General features: G+C 47.6%; 1 protein-coding gene across 2 annotated transcripts in view; it reads right to left on the bottom strand.

The window, feature by feature from the left end:
• Window positions 1–1,949: 1,949 nt before the first annotated feature.
• Window positions 1,950–22,692, bottom strand: part of KCTD7 (potassium channel tetramerization domain containing 7) — a 54,050-nt gene continuing 33,307 nt past the window's right edge. For both annotated transcript variants that reach the window (XM_063957156.1, XM_063957157.1), the window contains exons 3-4: window positions 18,965–19,143; window positions 1,950–2,917 (exon numbers count right to left, since the gene is read on the bottom strand). In XM_063957156.1, coding sequence (XP_063813226.1) covers window positions 2,541–2,917; window positions 18,965–19,143 — 556 coding nt within the window. In that variant the 3' untranslated portion in view covers window positions 1,950–2,540. The remainder of the gene's footprint in view (window positions 2,918–18,964; window positions 19,144–22,692) is intronic.

Here is a 22,692-nt window from a genome sequence, read left to right as displayed (position 1 = left end):
GGTTCTCCAAGTACCAACTTGCGGGGGAGGCTTGATGGGACTTGTAGTTCTTCTGCAAAAAACAATATTCTTTCATTTTACTCAAGGCTATCAGCCCCCCATCCGCAGCCCTTGGATGGGGGACAGCCTCGGGCTTCACCCCTGGCCCTTGGGTGGCTGGAGGGGGTACCCCTTGATTTAAGGGGTCCCCACTCCTCCAGGGTACCCTGGCCAGGGGTGACTAGTTGGGTATTTAATGCCATGGCCGCAGGGACCGGTATAAAAGTGTCCCCCGGCTGTGGCATTATCTCCCCAGCTAGTGGAGCCCGGTGCTGGTACAAAAAATACGGGGGACCCCTACGCTTTTTGTCCCCCGTATTTTTTGCCCCAGGACCGGACGCAGAGCCCGGTGCTGGTTCTAAAAATACGGGGGATCCCTGTCCGTTTCCCCCCCGTATTTTTACAACCAGGACCGGCTCGAAGAGCCCGAGGCTGGTTATGCTTTGGAGGGGGGACCCCACGCAATTTTTTTCTGTGTTTTTTAACCATTTTTGCGCCGTCGGAAAAGTCGAATCCAGGACGCACACTATCTGTTAATTGGTCCGTTTTTCGACAGCGGGACTGTCAAATCCGTTTTTTATTGAATATGTAGAATTCCGGCACCCGCCGGCCGAAATTTGACGGTCAAATTGTGTCGAATTAAAAAACGGGCGAAAAATAGCCGCAATTCGCCCGGAATTGCATATACCCCTAAGTCTCCTGGGCACATTTCTAAAACTAAAGTCTGGAGGAGGGGCATAGAGGGAGTAGCCAGTTCACACCCCTTTGAAAGTCTTAAAGTGCCCATGTCTCCTGTGGATCCCATCTATACCCCATGGTTCTTGAAGTGCCCCCAGCATCCGCTAGGACGTATAAGAAATTTAAATACTAGTTTCAGCTATTCCCTGTTTTACAAGAGTGCGCCTGCATGTGCAAGGAGCCCACTTTCAGCATCTGTGAACACTGTATCACCATCAGTGATGCATGACAAGCCACAATCAGCGCAGTATGGACACTTGCCCTATGGCAGGGACAGTTTCTCCGTCTGAGTGTGGGCTCGGTGGCAGTGTTTGGGGACGCAACTGGTACATGCCCACGGTAGAGACATTTTCTGTGTTCACTGCAGTCTTCCTCCCAGTCACTCTCCATCAATTTATCGTTCCATTTCTGATATCGTCTGACCGGACGGTAGCAGCACCTCTGTGCATACACGCTGAGCAACGCAGAACTAGTAGGGGTTTTATGGATTTTTTTGGCGCATGCAGTTGCAAATAATCCCTCACCTACATGAACATTGGCATTATGTGTGACTCAGGCCTTGAATGTCGGTATACTCTCCTGCATGGTTTGTTACCTGTCACTATCTCTCTCCTTTCAGCCACTTGTCCTCCCCTTACACTTGCACACGCACTATGGTAACTTTGTGATCACGCTCGCACTGACAGTTTATACGCACAGTGATTAACAAGAAGATACCGTTTGGGGGAGTTAATGTGGAAGTGGCAGCAAAAACGAGGTGCGTCATGGCCGTATTCAGGGGTGTGTATTTGCCTTCAGCTGCGATCATTTACTCAGAGAAACATGGCGCCTGCATGGATACTGCCGCGGCCAGTCTGCGTAGCCATAGGTCAACCCTAGGATTAGCCTTCCCCCTATAGAGATAATAATAATTACCTACCCATGTTTAGTTAATTTATATGCTTTGCGTAACATATAATGTCAGACAATAATAACCATAATATAAACATATACACTCTCAATTAACAAAAAAAACATTTAAATCTGCTGCAAGAGCTAGATGCATCATCGCTTGGAAAGTGATAAAATGGAGTGAAAAAGTGACAGCCAATCAGCTCCTAACTGTCATTTTTCAAACACAGCCTGTGACATGGCAGTTAGGAGCTGATTGGCTAGCACTTTTTCACTCTCCATTTTATCACTTTCCAAGCGATAATGCATCTAGACCATAGTCATTATTTTAAAAAAAATCTACATAAATGCATAGTAAATAATGGAGGGAGAAGACATCAGTTTATACAATCCTAAATTCTATTTCAATGTGTTTACATGTTTTATATCTATTTGGGTTATAGTGTACTTCTTCTTTATTATTCTTAGCAGTAGTAATAGTATACCATTAAATATGTCATTACATAGTGCACCACATGTTGATTGGCCTAAAACTGATAGAAGAGAATTGACCCAATTTTCTGTTTTTGAAGTATAATAAATGTGGATAACTCATCCAACACCCAGTTATACCACAGTATATGTGGTATGTTGGTTTTAGTCACCAATATTAATAAAAATAGTTACTTGACTACCAAACCAAGCATCCAAATGTCAGGGTGTACCTGGTGTAAGTGCAGCAAAGTTTCTCCAAGCTTAGTAACTTTGGATAAACCTTGTTCTTATGCCATGAATTAACATTGTCGCCTCTAGCTTCAAAAGTTTTTTGGTCTTAAAACATTCCAATAATATTCATTTGGTCCTGTTCCTTGATTGTCAGTGTCAGCAGCATTTCACCACCAAGTGATTTTGAATTCATAAATAGGGCGCTTGCAATAGTAGTGATTAACAAGATGCTTGTCACACACCCCGATGCACTGGTGCTCCACAGTGATGCCTCTCTCTGAGAGATCAGTTACTATACAGTGCAGCAGGTCGTACACGTCAGCCACTGCTTCCCAGGGTCCAAAAGACACGTCCACCTCACAGTGGTGCTCAAAGTGCTTCGACTCATTCTCGCTCCTCTCAAAACGTAGTGTGTTGAATAGTGGGCACTCATAAGGAGTTATGGGCATCTCTTCCTTGAAGACACAGACCTTCAACTTGGCAAATCGTGCCTTCCTCTGAATAGCTCGTAGTTTCCCAATCTCAATAATGCGCTCCAAGTGGTCTTTAAAAGACAGTTATAAGAGCCATGTTAGAGAAAAATTAGCTGACATTTGCATTTTGTATCATTTTAAGCTCATTATCTAAGCATATTTTTAAAGTGTGCCTGTCACACAAGTCTGAGAGAGAGAGGAGGGGACTCGTGCAGACTTCTCTCTGTGGGCCCCTCCTCTCTGTGGCGTTGTAGACTTTGCGCATGTCTCCGGAAGCATGACGTCTGCCGTGTTCTCTGAGACTAATCTCTAGTGTGCATGCATAAGTCTCTGAAAACATAATGCCCACCATGTTACTGGAGACAATTGTGTACTGCACATACCCAAATCATGGTGAAATTGTCCGCAGTGCCATTTTCCAAGTGATTTCTCTGGCATCAGTAACGCCAACGTGTGCAATACCGTACCACTAATATGCTAATGCTGCAGGAGGCATCTGCAGGAAAAAATGCCTCCTGCATGCATCTGTAATCCAAGTGCTACATCCGAAGATGCAGCATCGGATCACTATGACACTTGGATGTTCACAGCCCTCAGCCATCTGAGTAAGCATCGATGATAATTTTGCCAACCTCGGCAGAGAACCTATGGTTCTCTGAAATCAATGTTTTTTTCCTCCCTGGTGCCGGGACACACAGCCTAGTCCTGCCACCCAAAGCAGCCTGTGAATATCTGACAGAACAGGGATTACCACTGGTGCATTAAACAATCGATGGTTCCCCATACCATTGTGGTTAATCACCAATAGTACCATTGAGAATGACCATTGATAATTAACCTACCGATGGTCACCCCTACTATGATCTCAATATTTTGGATAGGAGTCACTAAGATTGTTACACACACACAATTTTATAATTCAATTTAATTGAATAAATAGCTCATCAATCTTTGTTAGAAACTTTATTACATATAAAATACAATCTTCTTTCTTAATACATACAATGTGTGAGGCTGTCCCTTGATGCATCTGCAATTAGACTGCGGAGGCATCGGATCTAAGATTGACCCATGGCTGCGCAAGGCGGTCAGCGGGCATTTTTTTTCCGGAGCGGCTGCGTGTGACATCAATCAGCCGCTCCAAAAATGATCCCATCCCGGTTTTCCCGGTGCCGACCCCACAATGTCATAACTCTGCCCCTGCAACGCCTTAACTCCGCCCCCACCTGTCAATCACATTGCAGGATGCGACCACAATGGGTAAGGGTGTTCACGCGCATAACGCCTGGTGCGTGTACGCAGACCATCTGGATATGGCCGCTGCAAGTGACCACGTGGCTGCGTCCAGGTCTGAATGAGACCGTATGACCATGAATAAACAGGGCTCCCATTTTTACCCCACTTTGGCCTCTTGGCTGGGGGTAAAACGGTGTCCTGAGAACCAAGACTTTCATCATTTTGCTGCAGTCATTTGTTGTGTTCAGAGTTTGCCTTTTCTTTTCAATTTGGACTACATCGTAGCAAGAAAGTAGAAAAGCTTATAAAAATGTTATTTTATATTTAATTACGTGGTGAACAAGGGTTTTGGGGAATTTTTATTCAAATAAGAAATCTAACTGAGGCTTGGAGGAGGGTCATAGGGGGAGGAGCCAGTGCACACCAGATAGTCCTAATTCTTTCTTTAGATGTGCCCAGTCTCCTGCGGAGCCGTCTATTCCCCATGGTCCTTACGGAGTGCCCAGCATCCACTAGGACATCAGAGAAAATAAGAATTTACTTACCGATAATTCTATTTCTCGTAGTCCGTAGTGGATGCTGGGGACTCCGTCAGGACCATGGGGATTAGCGGCTCCGCAGGAGACAGGGCACAAAAGTAAAAGCTTTAGGATCAGGTGGTGTGCACTGGCTCCTCTCCCTATGACCCTCCTCCAAGCCTCAGTTAGGATACTGTGCCCGGACGAGCGTACACAATAAGGAAGGATTTTGAATCCCGGGTAAGACTCATACCAGCCACACCAATCACACTGTACAACCTGTGATCTGAACCCAGTTAACAGCATGATAACAGCGGAGCATCTGAAAAGATGGCTCACAACAATAATAACCCGATTTTTGTAACAATAACTATGTACAAGTATTGCAGACAATCCGCACTTGGGATGGGCGCCCAGCATCCACTACGGACTACGAGAAATAGAATTATCGGTAAGTAAATTCTTATTTTCTCTGACGTCCTAAGTGGATGCTGGGGACTCCGTCAGGACCATGGGGATTATACCAAAGCTCCCAAACGGGCGGGAGAGTGCGGATGACTCTGCAGCACCGAATGAGAGAACTCCAGGTCCTCCTCAGTCAGGGTGTGCCCCTGACCAAGTATCAGCTCGGCAAAGTTGTAAAGCCGAGACCCCTCGGGCAGCCGCCCAAGATGAGCCCACCTTCCTTGTGGAATGGGCTTTTACAGATTTTGGCTGTGGCAGGCCTGCCACAGAATGTGCAAGCTGAATTGTACTACACATCCAACTAGCAATCGTCTGCTTAGAAGCAAGAGCACCCAGTTTGTTGGGTGCATACAGGATAACATCAAGTCAGTTTTCCTGACTCCAGCCGTCCTGGAAACTATATTTTCAGGGCCCTGACAACATCTAGCAACTTGGAGTCCTCCAAGTCCCTAGTAGCCGCAGGTACCACAATAAGCTGGTTCGGGTGAAACACTGACACCACCTTAGGGAGAAACTGGGGATGAGTCCGCAGCTCTGCCCTGTCCGAATGGACAATCAGATATGGGCTTTTTTGAGACAAACGCCGCCAATTCTGACACTCGCCTGGCCGAGGCCAGGGCCAACAGCATGGTCACTTTCCCTGTGAGATATTTCAAATCCACAGATTTGAGCGGTTTAAACCAATGTGATTTTAGGAATCCCAGAACTACGTTGAGATCCCACAGTGCCACTGGAGGCACAAAAGGGGGTTGTATATGCAGTACTCCCTTGACAAACTTCAGGACTTCAGGAACTGAAGCCAATTCTTTCTGGAAGAAAATCGACAGGGCCGAAATTTGAACCTTAATGGACCCCAATTTGAGGCCCATAGACACTCCTGTTTGCAGGAAATGCAGGAAACGACCGAGTTGAAATTTCTTCATGGGGCCTTCCTGGCCTCACACCACGCAACATATTTTCGCCACATGTGGTGATAATGTTGTGCGGTCACCTCCTTCCTGGCTTTGACCAGGGTAGGAATGACCTCTTCCGGAATGCCTTTTTCCCTTAGGATCCGGCGTTCAACCGCCATGCCGTCAAACGCAGCTGCGGTAAGTCTTGGAACAGACATGGTACTTGCTGAAGCAAGTCCCTTCTTAGCGGCAGAGGCCATGAGTCCTCTGTGAGCATCTCTTGAAGTTCCGGGTACCAAGTCCTTCTTGGCCAATCCGGAGCCACGAGTATAGTTCTTACTCCTCTACGTCTTATAATTCTCAATACCTTGGGTATGAGAAGCAGAGGAGGGAAGACATACACCGACTGGTACACCCACGGTGTTACCAGAACGTCCACAGCTATTGCCTGAGGGTCTTTTGACCTGGCGCAATACTTGTCCAGTTTTTTGTTCAGGCGGGACGCCATCATGTCCACCTTTGGTCTTTTCCAACGGTTCACAATCATGTGGAAGACTTCCCGATGAAGTCCCCACTCTCCCGGGTGGAGGTTGTGCCTGCTGAGGAAGTCTGCTTCCCAGTTGTCCACTCCCGGAATGAACACTGCTGACAGTGCTATCACATGATTTTCCGCCCAGCGAAAAATCCTTGCAGTTTCTGCCATTGCCCTCCTGCTTCTTGTGCCGCCCTGTCTGTTTACGTGGGCGACTGCCGTGATGTTGTCCCACTGGATCAATACCGGCTGACCTTGAAGCAGAGGTCTTGCTAAGCTTAGAGCATTGTAAATTGCCCTTAGCTCCAGTATATTTATGTGGAGAAAAATCTCCAGACTTGATCACACTCCCTGGAAATTTTTTCCCTGTGTGACTGCTCCCCAGCCTCTCAGGCTGGCCTCCGTGGTCACCAGCATCCAATCCTGAATGCCGAATCTGCGGCCCTCTAGAAGATGAGCACTCTGTAACCACCACAGGAGAGACACCCCTGTCCCTGGAGACAGGGTTATCCGCTGATGCATCTGAAAATGCGATCCGGACCATTTGTCCAGCAGATCCCACTGAAAAGTGCGTGGAATCTGCCGAATGGAATCGCTTCGTAATAAGCCACCATTTTTCCCAGGACTCTTGTGCAATGATGCACTGACACTTTTCCTGGTTTTAGGAGGTTCCTGACTAGCTCGGATAACTCCCTGGCTTTCTCCTCCGGGAGAAACACCTTTTTCTGGACTGTGTCCAGAACCATCCCTAGGAACAGCAGACGTGTCGTCGGAAACGGCTGCGATTTTGGATATTTAGAATCCACCCGTGCTGTCGTAGAACTACTTGAGATAGTGCTACTCCGACTTCCAACTGTTCTCTGAACCTTGCCCTTATCAGGAGATCGTCCAAGTAAGGGATAATTAAGACGCCTTTTCTTTGAAGAAGAATCATCATTTCGGCCATTACTTTGGTAAAGACCCGGGGTGCCGTGGACAATCCAAACGGCAGCGTCTGAAACTGATAGTGACAGTTCCGTACCACGAACCTGAGGTACCCTTGGTGAGAAGGGCAATTTGGGACATATAGTCCCCTTCTTCCTGGTTCGCTATCACTGCTCTGAGTGACTCCATCTTGATTTGAACCTTTGTATGTAAGTGTTCAAAGATTTCCCATTTAGAATAGGTCTCACCGAGCCGTCTGGCTTCAGTACCACAATATAGTGTGGAATAATACCCCTTTCCTTGTTGTAGGAGGGGTACTTTGATTATCACCTGCTGGGAATACAGCTTGTGAATTGTTTCCAATACTGCCTCTCTGTCGGAGGAAGACGTTGGTAAAGCAGACATCAGGAGCCTGCGAGGGGGAGACGTCTCGGATCTCCAGTCTGTACCCCTGGGATACTACTTGTAGGATCCAGGGGTCCACTTGCGAGTGAGCCCACTACGCGCTGAAACTCTTGAGACGACCCCCCACCGCACTTCAGTCCGCTTGTACGGCCCCAGCGTCATGCTGAGGACTTGGCAGAAGCTGTGGAGGGCTTCTGTTCCTGGGAATGGGCTGCCTGCTGCAGTCTTCTTCCCTTTCCTCTATCCCTGGGCAGATATGACTGGCCTTTTGCCCGCTTGCCCTTATGGGGACGAAAGGACTGAGGCTGAAAAGACGGTGTCTTTTTCTGCTGAGATGTGATTTGGGGTAAAAAAGGTGGATTTTCCAGCTGTTGCCGAGGCCACCAGGTCCGATGGACCGACCCCAAATAACTCCTCCCCTTTATACGGCAATACTTCCATGTGCCGTTTGGAATCTGCATCACCTGACCACTGTCGTGTCCATAAACATCTTCTGGCAGATATGGACATCGCACTTACTCTTGATGCCAGAGTGCAAATATCCCTCTGTGCATCTCGCATATATAGAAATGCATCCTTTAAATGCTCTATAGTCAATAAAATACTGTCCCTGTCAAGGGTATCAATATTTTCAGTCAGGGAATCCGACCAAGCCACCCCAGCGCTGCACATCCAGGCTGAGGCGATCGCTGGTCGCAGTATAACACCAGTATGTGCGTATATACCTTTTTAGGATATTTTCCAGCCTCTCAGCTGGCTCCTTGAGGGCGGCCCTATCTGGAGACGGTACCGCCACTTGTTTTGATAAGCGTGTGAGCGCCTTATCCACCCTAAAGGGTGTTTCCCAACGCGCCCTAACTTCTGGCGGGAAAGGGTATACCGCCAATAATTTTCTATCGGGGGAAACCCACGCATCATCACACACTTCATTTAATTTATCTGATTCAGGAAAAACTACAGGTAGTTTTTTCACACCCCACATAATACCCTTCTTGTGGTACTTGTAGTATCAGAAATATGTAACACCTCCTTCATTGCCCTTAACATGTAACGTGTGGCCCTAAAGGAAAATACGTTTGTTTCTTCACCGTCGACACTGGAGTCAGTGTCCGTGTCTGTGTCGACCGACTGAGGTAAATGAGCGTTTTACAGCCCCTGACGGTGTTTGAGACGCCTGGACAGGTACTAATTTGTTTGCCGGCCGTCTCATGTCGTCAACCGACCTTGCAGCGTGTTGACATTATCACGTAATTCCTTAAATAAGCCATCCATTCCGGTGTCGACTCCCTAGAGAGTGACATCACCATTTCAGGCAATTGCTCCGCCTCCTCACCAACATCGTCCTCATACATGTCGACACACACGTACCGACACACAGCACACACACAGGGAATGCTCTGATAGAGGACAGGACCCCACTAGCCCTTTGGGGAGACAGAGGGAGAGTTTGCCAGCACACACCAAAAACGCTATAATTATACAGGGACAACCTTTATATAAGTGTTTTTCCCTTATAGCATTTTAATATATATATACATATCGCCAAATAAGTGCCCCCCCCTCTCTGTTTTAACCCTGTTTCTGTAGTGCAGTGCAGGGGAGAGCCTGGGAGCCTTCCCACCAGCATTTCTGTGAGGGAAAATGGCGCTGTGTGCTGAGGAGAATAGGCCCCGCCCCCTTTTCGGCGGGCTTCTTCTCCCGTTTTTTTGAGACCTGGCAGGGGTTAAATACATCCATATAGCCCCCAGGGGCTATATGTGATGTATTTTTAGCCAGAATAAGGTACTATCATTGCTGCCCAGGGCGCCCCCCCCCAGCGCCCTGCACCCTCAGTGACCGCTGCTATGAAGTGTGCTGACAACAATGGCGCACAGCTGCAGTGCTGTGCGCTACCTTATGAAGACTGAAGAGTCTTCTGCCGCCGTTTCTGGACCTTCACTTTTCGGCATCTGCAAGGGGGGTCGGCGGCGCGGCTCCGGGACGAACCCCAGGGTGAGACCTGTGTTCCGACTCCCTCTGGAGCTAATGGTGTCCAGTAGCCTAAGAAGCCAATCCATCCTGCACGCAGGTGAGTTCACTTCTCTCCCCTAAGTCCCTCGTAGCAGTGAGCCTGTTGCCAGCAGGACTCACTGAAAATAAAAAACCTAACAAACTTTTACTCTAAGCAGCTCTTTAGGAGAGCCACCTAGATTGCACCCTTCTCCGCCGGGCACAAAAATCTAACTGAGGCTTGGAGGAGGGTCATAGGGGGAGGAGCCAGTGCACACCACCTGATCCTAAAGCTTTTACTTTTGTGCCCTGTCTCCTGCGGAGCCGCTAATCCCCATGGTCCTGACGGAGTCCCCAGCATCCACTTAGGACGTCAGAGAAATAACGTTTTTATTCATTTGGTGTAATGACCAAGAGACTGTGAGGCCCATTTAGTTTTAGCTATTTATTACTAGTTGCATATAATAAATGGTGGTCCAGTCAATCAGCTCCCAACTGACATTTTTCAAACACAAGACAGTTAGGAGCTGATTGGGTGGAGTACCATTTATGATACGCTACAAGTTTCCAATAGCTAAAACTCACTGATCAATGGGCCCCCTTGTTCCAATAGACCACTGTGGTGGCAAAGGTGCCACTTCAGGGTTTGCATTCTTGTTAAGTGCCCTAGGATCCACAGCGCTTTCAGAGTGAGGCTAATATTTCTGTCTAGCCCTGGGGCTGGCTATCACTCAAGCAACCAGCCCAGGTTGTCCAGCTTCAGTGTGGTTCAGTATTTGGGCAGGGGGTAATATGCTGGCTGATATTTTTTTCTTTGTTTGTTTTTTTATTACACAATGGCACAAAAAAATCAGTAAGTATGCAAAGTTCAAGTGACAGTGTGCCCCTCAGCACAGCAAGGCATGCCCCTGATAATGTGCCCTGTCAGCCCTTTATCTCACTGCGATAATCTTAAAATAACAAAGTGCAATGGTGACAGTCTTTTGCTTATTTTAAATAAGACTCTGGACTCTCGGCCTCCCAGTTATAGTGGTACTGCTGATGGATTAATGTAAAATGGGAAGTGAACATAGTAATTTGAGTCACAATCCAATTATGCATGTGCTGCATACTTTTCATTCATATGACATAGAATAGGTCTGCAAAGGTGCCACCTGGTGGAAAAAAAACATATTGCAGGAAATGTCAATAATAAACTTGGGGTATAGGGCCTGATTTCAGTTTGGACTAGAGATGTGTGTGAATTTACTCTTAATTTACTCTGGATTAACTCTGTTTTACCCGTAAACCAAAAATGGCATCTTATTGGCTATTGGCTTTCACATGTTTTGGATAGCCAATAAGATAAATTAGGATAAATACAAACTTGTGCTAGTTTGGCAAAAACGAGTTTTATGGTAAGAACTTACCTTTGTTAAAACTCTTTCTGCGAGGTACACTGGGCTCCACTAGTCTGCAAAAGTGGGGTATAGAGTAGGATCTTGATCCGAGGCACCAACAGACTCAAAGCTTTGACTGTTCCCAGAATGCCTAGCACTGCCTCCTCTATAACCCCGCCTCCCAGCACAGGAGCTCAGTTTTAGTTAACCAGTCCAATGCAGTAGCAGGAAAAGAGACGACAACGGTTAGAAGCCACATACACCACACTCTCACGACAAGAGAAGTGTCAGCGGCTAATGCCATATCAACCCAAAGAAGCTAAGTGCGTCAGGGTGGGCGCCTTGTGGAGCCCAGTGTACCTGGCAGAAAGAGTTTTAACAAAGGTAAGTTCTTACCATAAAACTCGTTTTCTGCTGCGGGGTACACTGGGCTCCACAAGTCTGGACAATGGGGATGTCCTAAAGCAGTTCCTTATGGGAGGGGACGCACTGTAGCGGGCACAAGAACCCAGCGTCCAAAGGAAGCATCCTGGGAAGCGGCAGTATCGAAGGCATAGAACCTTATAAACGTGTTCCCGGAGGACCACGTAGCAGCCTTGCACAATTGATCAAGGGTCGCACCACGGTGGGCCGCCCAAAAAGGTCCAAAAGACCGAGTAGAATGGGCCGTAATGTGAGCAGGAGCTGACAGACCAGCCTTCACATAAGCATGTACAATCACCATTCTAATCCATCTGGCCAGGGTCTGCTTGTGAGCAGGCCAGCCACGTTTGTGAAATCCAAACAAAACAAAGAGAGTATCCGATTTTAGAATAGAAGCAGTTCTCTTCACATAGATACGGAGAGCCCGTACCACATCCAAAGACCGCTCTTTGGGAGACAAATCAGGAGATATAAAGGCCGGAACCGCAATCTCCAGATTAAGGTGGAACGAAGAAACCACCTTAGGTAATTATCCGGGACGAGTCCTAAGAACCGCCCGGTCATGGTGAAAAATCAGATATGGGGAACTACAAGACAAGGCACCCAGAACCGACACTCTTCTAGCAGAGGCAATAGCCAGCAAGAACACCACCTTAAGGGAAAGCCAATTAAGGTCAGATGAACCAAGAGGTTCAAATGGAGGCTCCTGCAACGCCTCCAAAACAACCAACAAGTCCCAAGGAGCCACAGGCGGGACATAGGGAGGTTGGATACGCAACACACACTGAGTGAAAGTATGAACATCAGGCAAAGTCGCAATCTTTCTCTGAAACCACACCGACAAGGCCGAAATATGAACCTTGAGGGAGGCCAGACGCAGGCCTAAATCTAGGCCCTGCTGCAGAAAAGCCAAAAGTTTGGCTGTACTAAACTTGGAAGCGTCATAATTGTTAGATGCGCACCAAAGTATGAATGCCAGACCCTATGGTAAATCCGAGCAGAAGCCGGTTTCCGGGCCGGCAACATAGTTTTAATGACCTCTTCCGAAAAACAGTTAGCCCTCAAGACGGAAGCTTCAAGAGCCACGCCGTCACAGATAGCAGGGCTAGGTCCTGGTAGACACAAGGGCCCTGAACGAGGAGGTCTGGGCGTTGTGGAAGTAGAAGTGGACGCTCTGACAATAGGCCTTGCAGGTCTGAGAACCAGTGCCATCTGGGCCACGCCGGAGCTATGAGAAGCAGATTTCCTTTTTCTTGCTTGAACTTCCGAATTACCCTGGGCAGGATTGACACCGGAGGGAACACGTACGGCAGCCAAAACCTCCACGGCACCGCCAGCGCATCCACGAATGCTGCTTGAGGATCCCTTGCTCCGAAGACCGGAACCTTGTGATTGTGTCGAGACGCCATCAGATCCACATCTGGGAGACCCCACCTTTCCACGAGGAGTTGAAACACTTCTGGATGGAGGCCCCACTCGCCGGCATGCACGTCCTGACGACTGAGAAAGTCCGCTTCCCAATTCAGGACTCCCGGAATGAATATTGCCGATATTGCCGGAAGATGGCGTTCTGTCCACTGTAGAATTCGTGAGGCTTCCTTCATTGCCAAACGGCTTCGAGTGCCGCCTTGATGATTTATATAAGCCACTGTGGTGGTGGTGTTGTCCGACTGTACTTGAACAGGACGGTTCTGAATTAAATACTGGGCCAGGTTCAACACATTGAAGACCGCCCGCAACTCCAGAATGTTGATCGAGAGGAGAGATTCCTCCTTGGTCCACCGACCCTGTAAGGAGTGCTGCTCCAGCACCGTGCCCCAACCTCTTAGACTGGCATCTGTCGTCAACAGGACCCAGTTGGATATCCAGAAGGGACGGCCCCTGCACAATTGTTGGTCCTGGAGCCACCAGAGCAGCGACAGACGGACCTCCGGAGTCAATGAGATCATTTGAGACCTGATCCGGTGAGGCAGGCCGTCCCACTTGGCTAGAATCAGCTTCTGGAGGGGGCGAGAATGGAATTGGGCATACTCCACCATGTCGAATGCTGACACCATGAGGCCCAGCACCTGCATCGCCGAATGTATCGACACTTGCGGACGAGAAAGGAAGCAACGAATCCTGTCCTGAAGCTTCAGGACTTTCTCCTGAGACAAGAACAACCTCTGGTTGTGAGTGTCCAACAGCGCTCCCAGGTGCACCATGCTCTGAGCAGGGACCAGGGAGGATTTCGTCCAGTTGATGAGCCACCCGTGGGCTTGTAGAAACCGGACCATCATATCCAGATGACACAGGAGAAGATATGGGGAATTTGGCAGGATTAACAAGTCGTCCAGATACGGCAGTATCCTGACCCCTTGACTGCGGAGTACCACCGTCATCACCGCCATAACTTTGGTGAATACTCGCGGTGCCGTTGTTAGACCAAAAGGTAACGCCCAAAACTGGTAATGGATGTTGCCAATAGCAAACCTCAGGTATTGTTGATGTGACACTGCTATAGGAATATGCAGGCAAGCATCCTGTATGTCCAAGGAGACCATGTAGTCCCCAGGTTCCAAGGCCAGAACTATAGAGCGAAGGGTTTCCATACGGAACTTGGAAATCTTAACAAACCTGTTCAATGTCTTGAGGTTGAGAATAAGCCGGGAGGACCCATTCGGTTTCGGGACTAGAAACAGCGGAGAATAGTACCCCCGGCCCCTCTGAGCAAGAGGCACCTGTACTACGACTCTTGTATCCAGGAGGGTCTGTACCACTGAGTGTAGAGTTTTTGCCTTTGTCCGGTCCAAAGGGACGTCTGTCTGGCAAAATCGATGAGGGGGTCGGTTTTTGAAGGCAATGGCGTAACCTTGAGTGATGACTTCCCATACCCAGGCATCTGAAGTGGTCTTCAACCATTCCTGGGTATACCCTAGAAGCCGGCCCCCCACCCTGGGATCCCCCAGGGGGAGGCCTGCCCCGTCATGCAGTAGGCTTATCAGTCTTGGCAGCTGGCTGACGGGTAGCCCAGGCTCTTTTGGGCTTCGGCTTGCCAGGTTTGGAAGTGCGGGCCTGCTTATGGTACGCCTGACCTTTTGCTTTACCTGAAGGACGAAAGGGGCGAAAGGACGTACCTTTAGCCTTTGACACAGAAGGAGCGGTATTAGGTAGACAGGCAGTTTTGGCCAAGTCAGCCACTATCTTATTTAAGTCCCCCCCAAACAGAATATCTCCCTTGAAAGGGAGTACCTTCAGGGTTTTTCTAGAGTCCAGATCCACAGACCAGGATCTCAGCCAAAATATCCGGTGAGCCAGGACTGACGTAGTAGAGGCCTTGGCTGCCAGGATACCGGCATTAGAAGCCGCCTCTTTAATATATCGAGAAGCTGTGCCAATACATGACAAGCATTGTCTAGCATGGTCAGAGGAGATTTCAGCTTCTAACTCCAAGGCCCATGCTTCAATAGCCTCAGCAGCCCACGAAGCTGCAATAGTAGGCCTTTGTGCAGCACCCATGAGGGTGTAGATCGCTTTTAGACAACCCTCCACACATTTATCCGTAGGCTCTTTCAGAGATGTGACGGTAGTGACAGGTAGAGCTGAGGAAACCACCATCCTAGCCACATGTGAGTCCACTGGAGGTGTTTCCCAATTCTTAGACAGCTCTGGCGCGAGGGGATAGCGAGCCAGCATCTTCTTTTGAGGCACAAACTTCGTACCCGGGTTTTCCCAGGGTTCCTGACGTATATCCACTAGGTGATCAGAGTGAGGTAAAACCTGTTTAACCACCTTCTGACGCTTGAACCTATCTGGTTTCTTAGGAGATCGGATGGCTCGGGATCATCCGTAATCTGCAGAATTAACTTAATAGCCTCCACAAAGTCAGGAACATCCACATGTGAACTACCCTCCCCATCAGCCGTATCTGAGTCAGAACCTGTGGGGTCAGTGTAAGTGCCGTCCTCATCAGACGAGGTGTCAGTGACAGCAGTGGATTGTGAGGAGACGAGCGCTCGCTTAGAGGACCTCTTGGACTTAGGCGAGCGTTGGTCAGACTTTTTAATAGTCAAGGACTGGTTCAACTTCTTTAATTGAGCAGATAAATCGTCCGCCCACGGCGGGTTAGCTGCAGGGCCCACATACGGTTGTACCGGCATTGGGGGTCCCATAGGGGGTGTAAGTTTATGAACTAGCGTATGTAGAAGCGTGGAAAAAGCGGCCCACGGTGGGTCAGTATGTGCCTCCGTTGCCACAGTCCCACTGGAGGGCAAGGAGCCCCCAGAACCAGAGCCCACAGCAGCTATATTCTCCTCATATGTGCCTGTGGCTTCAGCAACACCAGCAGTGTGTTCCGCCCCAGAACCGTTACCCTCAGAAGCAGATATGATATAACTTGCAGTATGAGGTAGCACCGTACAATTATCAGCAGCACAATATCCCAAACCCCTGCGCAGTGTAGTCAGCACTAGCAGAGATAAAGGAGAGATATGGTGACCAAATCACAGAGAAAAATACATAATACAGTATATCTTTGTGAAAATCCTATTTTAGATAACACCTGACGCACCAAGCCCCCTCAGGTTATAGAATATAGGGATAGCAAGTTGAGTGAAAGACACGAAATGCACACCACTCAGCTATCAAATGCACACACAGAAGGTCACAGTTTGTACAATGCAGAGGTTATTACAGACAATAATACTGCACTGGACTAGCTTACACAGCTATATAACAGTAGATATAACAGTACACAGTAAGAACTGGATGTATATCACAGGGTAATTGTACTATAAAACCCTGACTAAATGCACTCTTTCTTAACTATCACTGTCTAAGAAGGCAGGTAGAATACTTAAGTGTCATGTAAAGGCACAGCGCTGACAACCAGGCGGCTTTACATAGGAGGATTTGCCCAAGCAGTCCCAGGAACAGTGAGCTGAGGGATAGTGGCACCGCAGACACTGACTGGGAGTGAGGAAAAGACAGATATGCAGCTCCAGGGCGGGAACATTTGCGGGAAATGGCGCCCTGGGACTGGGGGAGGGGCTTTAGGTCTAAGCCTTATCCCCCTTGCTGGCAAAACCACCGGGTACTGTGGGCGATATATGAAGTGGTTTAGAGAGAAAACCCGACCTGCGCCCATGCCCTGGTGATCTAGTGGGATCGCCTGTACTGCCACAGTGTCCACCGCCAGCGCACGCGGCCCGCCTCCCACTGACCGCGCCGGATCGCGATAAAGACCGGGTCCCGCGAGCGGGAACCACTTACCACCTCCCGAAGCGCAGCCACGCGATGCTGGAGAGCCCCAGCCGTGTGTGTCTAACATGAAGAAAACCGGAGCCTCCGCTGCAGGTACCCGGCAACCAGGGCTCAGGAGTGTACAGCGCCGGTGGGGAGAGCTGGAGCTGCAGCAGTGAATGTCACAAGACATTTACCACCGCTGCTGCCCTTGAAGTCTTCACTTTTTACCTCATAAAAAGCTTTTCTCAGAGCTGCTTGGAGCAGCCCCTCTGTTAAGTGCCTGCTTACTGCAGCACCAACTGACAAACTGAGCTCCTGTGCTGGGAGGCAGGGTGATATAGGAGGCGGCGCTGTGCATCTTAGGAAGAAGGTCAAAGCTTTGAGCCTGTTGGTGCCTCGGATCAAGATCCTACTCTACACCCCATTGTCCAGACTTGTGGAGCCCAGTGTACCCCGCAGCAGAAAAGTAAATCCGAACTCACTCATCTCTAGTTTGGACACACCTTTTTCAAATCTAAGGGGTCTATTCATGAAGCAGTGAAAAGTGTGTTTGAAGTGAGCAAGTGGAGAAGTTGCCCATGGCAACCAATCAGCTGCTACATATAATTTTATAGAAATCACTTTATAAATGTTACCTCAGCACTGATTGGTTGCAATGGGCAGCTCAGGGCCGAAACTAGGGTATCTGTCACCCGAGGCAAGGCAGTCATTGCACTGGATTACACTGCACTGCTCCAGCAGACACACACTGGGTTACACACACACACGGTTACACTGCACTGCTCCAACACACATACACACAGGGTTACACTGCACTGCTACCACACACACACACACACACACACACACACACTGGGTTGCACTACACTGCACACACACATATTGTATGTATATAGCTCTCTGCCTGTCCCTACCTTTCCAGACTACTAGTGCTGATCCTCTCAGTTTCTGAAGCGTCACACACACAGCAGAGGATAGCATGTGGGTGAAGTGGCGCCTCTACGTACATGTGTTCCCGGTTTTTAGTCAGCGGAATTCCGGAGCTTTCCGGCGGAGCGGGGACGGCGCCTCTCAACCCTGCACCGTCCTGCACTACAAGCTCCCGCTTACAGCCGGCGCCCTGTCTCAATCCGCACCCAGGTCGCTTGCCCCCTTTGCTCCCCTCTAGTTGCGGATGTGGGCAACTTCTCCACTGCCTCACTTCTCCACTGTTTTCACTGCTTCAGGAAGACTCCCAAAGCTCTGCACATTTGAAATCTGCCTCACCTGCAGTGCAACATGACTTTGCCAAGGTGCAGTCTCAGTACATCCTCTTTATTGCTTTACTCTCACCTCAGAATCAGGCCCATGGCACAGTTGCTGAAATTCTGGCTGCCCCCTCTGGGAGGGTACAGTTTGTTCGGCACAGAAGGGGGTGTGACTTGCTAAAGGGGCCATTGCGGCCATGTGATGCTGAAAAAGGGGCAGTTCGGGAGGGCGTGATTGCACAGTGGCATCATCAAGGCCTAGCTCACCGCTATACAATGCAGATATTATGGCCTTTGTACAGCAGGGGGCATGGCTTCAGTGACACAATTCAGCATGAATTGCATCATCAGCTGCCCCAGTTCGCCCACTTTACTCAGTAAGTGGGCATCTGGGTGGCAGTAGAGGCCGGCTCCGGGAGACTTGTCCACTCTTGAGCCTTTCGATCACTCCAGGAGAGTAGGCAGGTATGGCCCATGGTTAAATCAGTGGTATATATATTATGGGTGCAGGGTGTGCGCCATATATTATACTCACCTGTCCAGGGTCTCCAGTCAGCACTGCATATATCAAGAGGAAAAATGGCCCAGCGCCCATTTTCCCAGAGATTTGTGTATGCACTGTAGAGACGTCACTGAGAGCATTGTACAGCGCCATATTCCCCCTATTGCTAACTTTTTCACTACATTTTATTTTCTGCAGAATTCTTCTTTGTCCTAATTAGTCTCTCTACCACATTTGTTGACTTTCTGGTTGGAAGATCAAGCTGCAGACATCTCTGACATGTGAAAGTTTCATGATGGCCACCCCGTACATCAGAGAAGAAATTTTTGCAATAAGATCCGGAAATGCAATATTGCCTGTGAGAGTCTACCCCTTTCCTTACCTTTGTAGTAAGGCATTAAGTCCAGAAAAGCTTGCCTCACTTTCTCTCCAGTAAGAGGCTGCATTTTGTCTAAAATGTCAAGCAGAGGCCCAATTGAGTAGTACTGAGCCTCTTTGTACACCATTTTCACACGGTCTCGTGAAGGAAGTTCACCACAACGCAAAAAGTTTAGAATGTCCCTGAAAAATACAAACATTCATTAATATTAATGAAAACAAACACTGTACATTTATGACCAAACATTGTTATGTAAAATGAATGAGAAACACCTGTCCTAATATTTACTTGACCTTCTGATTAAAGGGGAAGCTCACCACAAGATCAGCAAGCAGTGGATAATCTTCAGATAACGTGTCTCAGAGAGAGGTTTGTACGCTATGCCAGTGCTTTTGCAATAAAGTGATTATTGGTGAACTGTGCATGTGTCACTACTGCAACGTGCACGTGCAGCGACTGATTTGCGATTACGCTGACAGTGAGGATTCTTTACCAACTAATTGACAAGGAGGCGGCTGTTTTGTGAGTGGTAACGGGGAGTGGTGGCCAAAACGCAGACGTGTCGGGAACATTTTTATGGTGCGTCAGCCGCCAACTGTCATCTTGTGCGCAGGAATCACATCTCAGGTGTCCCATTTGCGGCGTTTGTTCTGAGTGACCATAGACTTACTTGTTTTCTGGATGCTGTGAATGTGTATGCAGTTGTGGGAATCTACGAAGACTCTGGTGGGCATCTTTATAGAAATTTCAGAGGCTGTTAAATTATTTGCATATTTTTGCACATACTCTGAGTCAAAAGCCACATCTGCAGCAGCATTAACGTACAACTACTGTATATATCAGGCGTAATATTAACTATTTCACAAAAGCACTTTTAGTGAATTTGTATTCATTTGTTCATTATGTATATTTATATGGACATTAGTTAAGAAAACAGCAGACAATAGCCCATATTTTGTTCTGCAACCATTAGCACTTGGATGCACAAATGTAGATAATCTCTAATGCTCATAAATGTGCATTAAGGTTTACCAGTCATCTAGACAAGCTAAATAGATATTATACATATTAATTTACCTCACCAATGTAGTGATGATCTTTTTTATGTCCCTTTAGCATCATTACTACACTATGGACCTTGGCCCTCATTCCGAGTTGTTCGCTCGCAAGCTGCTTTTAGCAGCATTGCACACGCTAAGCCGCCGCCTACTGGGAGTGAATCTTAGCTTATCAAAATTGCGAATGAAAGATTCGCAATATTGCGAAAAGATTTCTCTGTGCAGTTTCTGAGTAGCTCGAGACTTACTCTTCCAGTGCGATCAGTTCAGTGCTTGTCGTTCCTGGTTTGACGTCACAAACACACCCAGCGTTCGCCCAGACACTCCCCCGTTTCTTCAGCCACTCCCGCGTTTTTCCCAGAAACGGCAGCGTTTTTTCACACACTCCCATAAAACGGCCAGTTTCCGCCCAGAAACACCCACTTCCTGTCAATCACACTACGATCACCAGAACGAAGTAAAAACCTCGCAATGCCGTGAGTAAAATACCAAACTTCTTAGCAAATTTACTTGGCGCAGTCGCAGTGCGAACATTGCGCATGCGCAATTAGCGGAAAATCGCTGCGATGCGAAGAAAATTACAGAGCGAACAACTCGGAATGAGGGCCCTTATTCAGTAGGGACTGCAAAATTTGTGAATTGCAATCTGGCTGATTATCAAACGAATGAGCACGTGGAGTGTTCGCATTGCAAGCGCATGAGTATAAATAGACACAGCGAATGCGTGCACATGAATACAGCTGCTGTTTGACTGACGGGAATCCAGAGTTCCTGGGTGGAAACCTGCCGTTATCTGGGTGTGTCTGAAAAAACACAGGCGTGCCCAGGCATTTTAAAGGTGGGCCTTTGACGTCAGTAATGACCACTTCCAGCTTCTGGTGTCGCAAGAATTGTGGATGACCTTGCCTGGCACAGATAGGAAAAATCTTAGATGTTCCGGTAATTATGTCTGGTTTTTGTGATCAGACCGCATATTGCAATGCATTCGCAATTTCTGCAATGGGTGTTTTTTTCTCTGTTTCTGGGCAGCAACTATTTGATCGCAGCAACTGCTTTTCTCTTACGTCCTAGAGGATGCTGAGGTTCCATTTAGAGCCATGGGGTATAGACGGGTCCTTTGGGAGCCACTGGCACTTTAAGAGTTTAACAGTGTGGACTGGCTCATCCCTCTATGCCCATCCTACCAGACTCCGTTTCAAAAATGTGCCCGGAGGCGGCGGTCACAGCTAGGGGAGCTCCTAGGAGTTTTCTTAGTTTTATTGTTTTCTAGAGTTCGTTATTTTACAGGCAGACTGCTGGCAACAGCCTCCCTGCTTCGTGGGACTTAGGGGGGGAGTAGTGTCCAACCCAGAGTGGTTAATAGCCACTATCTCTGCTGACAAGACACTGAGCTCAGAAAGGGTGAAGGAAAGGGATCAGTTTCTCTGGGTGCACTCGCTCCTAGGAACAACAAGAATTCCTGATATTGAATCTGTGTCTTTATACTTTTTTTTTATATATATGTATTAACACTTAATTCTTAGTACCTACCAATACCCATATGGAATGTGTCAACTTTATTAGTATCCCATATGAAGTATTAAGACCCTTAATTGGGCCGTAAACAGTGAAATATAAAATTTATAAAAGATAGTATAGACGTGGATCAGAAAAATGGACAAAACAGAAAAAAGAAGAGGATTTGTTTTGTCCTGGTGCCAAATAATAAAGAAAATTAAAAACTAAGCCGCGTGCCGCCTATTATTAATTAGTATTTTATGTACAGATCGTATTCCACTGCTGTATTCCTCAGAAGAATATAATTGGGATATATATGTATATTCTTTATAATAGGTATAACAATCCCTAATTAATAAATATAATTCTTCATAAACCTGTCACAACCTTATTCCAATTGTTTAGTAGGGACAAGAGTTCCCAACATGGGCATTACTTCTGTGTTTCTGTCCTGCCAAAAATAACAGTTGCTTCTAGGTGATACATTAAATATCATTTAATACACAGCAGAATGTTGTAACCGATACAATTGTTACTTTATTAAACAGAATGTCTTGCTGTGTTGTAACTCTACCACCATATCATTCAGAGCCGGCCATAGGCATAGGCAAACTAGGCAATTGCCTAGGGCATTTGATATGCCAAGGGGCATCAGCAGCTTCTGCTGATTAAAATGATATGCGACATGCCTATATTCTGTATGTAGCATTTCATATGCATTGCAGATACAGCCACAGTCTCACACAGTATATAGGCATGCTGCATATCAGTTTAATCAGCAGAAGCTGCTTGTGCATCCTAGCCACATAGCAATGCAAATAAGATGCATTTTCATAAAAAAAAGGTGCCCGTTGTTAGCATTGAGGCAAGATTTATGAGGACACATCTGTATCCAAGCAGAGGTCAGTGTTAGTGGCAGTGTGAGTGCTGTGTGCATGTGAGTGGGTTGGTTGTGCAGTAGTGTTTGGAATATGTGTAAGGGGCACTATGTGTGTCATTATGTGTATAAGGGCATTAATAATGTGCGGCATATGTGTAACGGTACTACTGTATGTGTGTCATTATGTGTATAGGGGCACTAATAATGTGCAGCAAATGTGTAAGGGACATTATGTGTAAAAGTGCATTAATAAAGGTGGTCATGATGTGTAAGGCGCATTGTGTTTATAAGAACAT

The sequence above is a fragment of the Pseudophryne corroboree genome, chromosome 2, assembly GCF_028390025.1.
Source record: "Pseudophryne corroboree isolate aPseCor3 chromosome 2, aPseCor3.hap2, whole genome shotgun sequence".
Lineage (NCBI taxonomy): Eukaryota > Metazoa > Chordata > Amphibia > Anura > Myobatrachidae > Pseudophryne > Pseudophryne corroboree.
The sequence above is the reverse complement of the archived record's forward strand: the minus strand, read 5'-3'. Positions and strand labels throughout refer to the sequence as shown.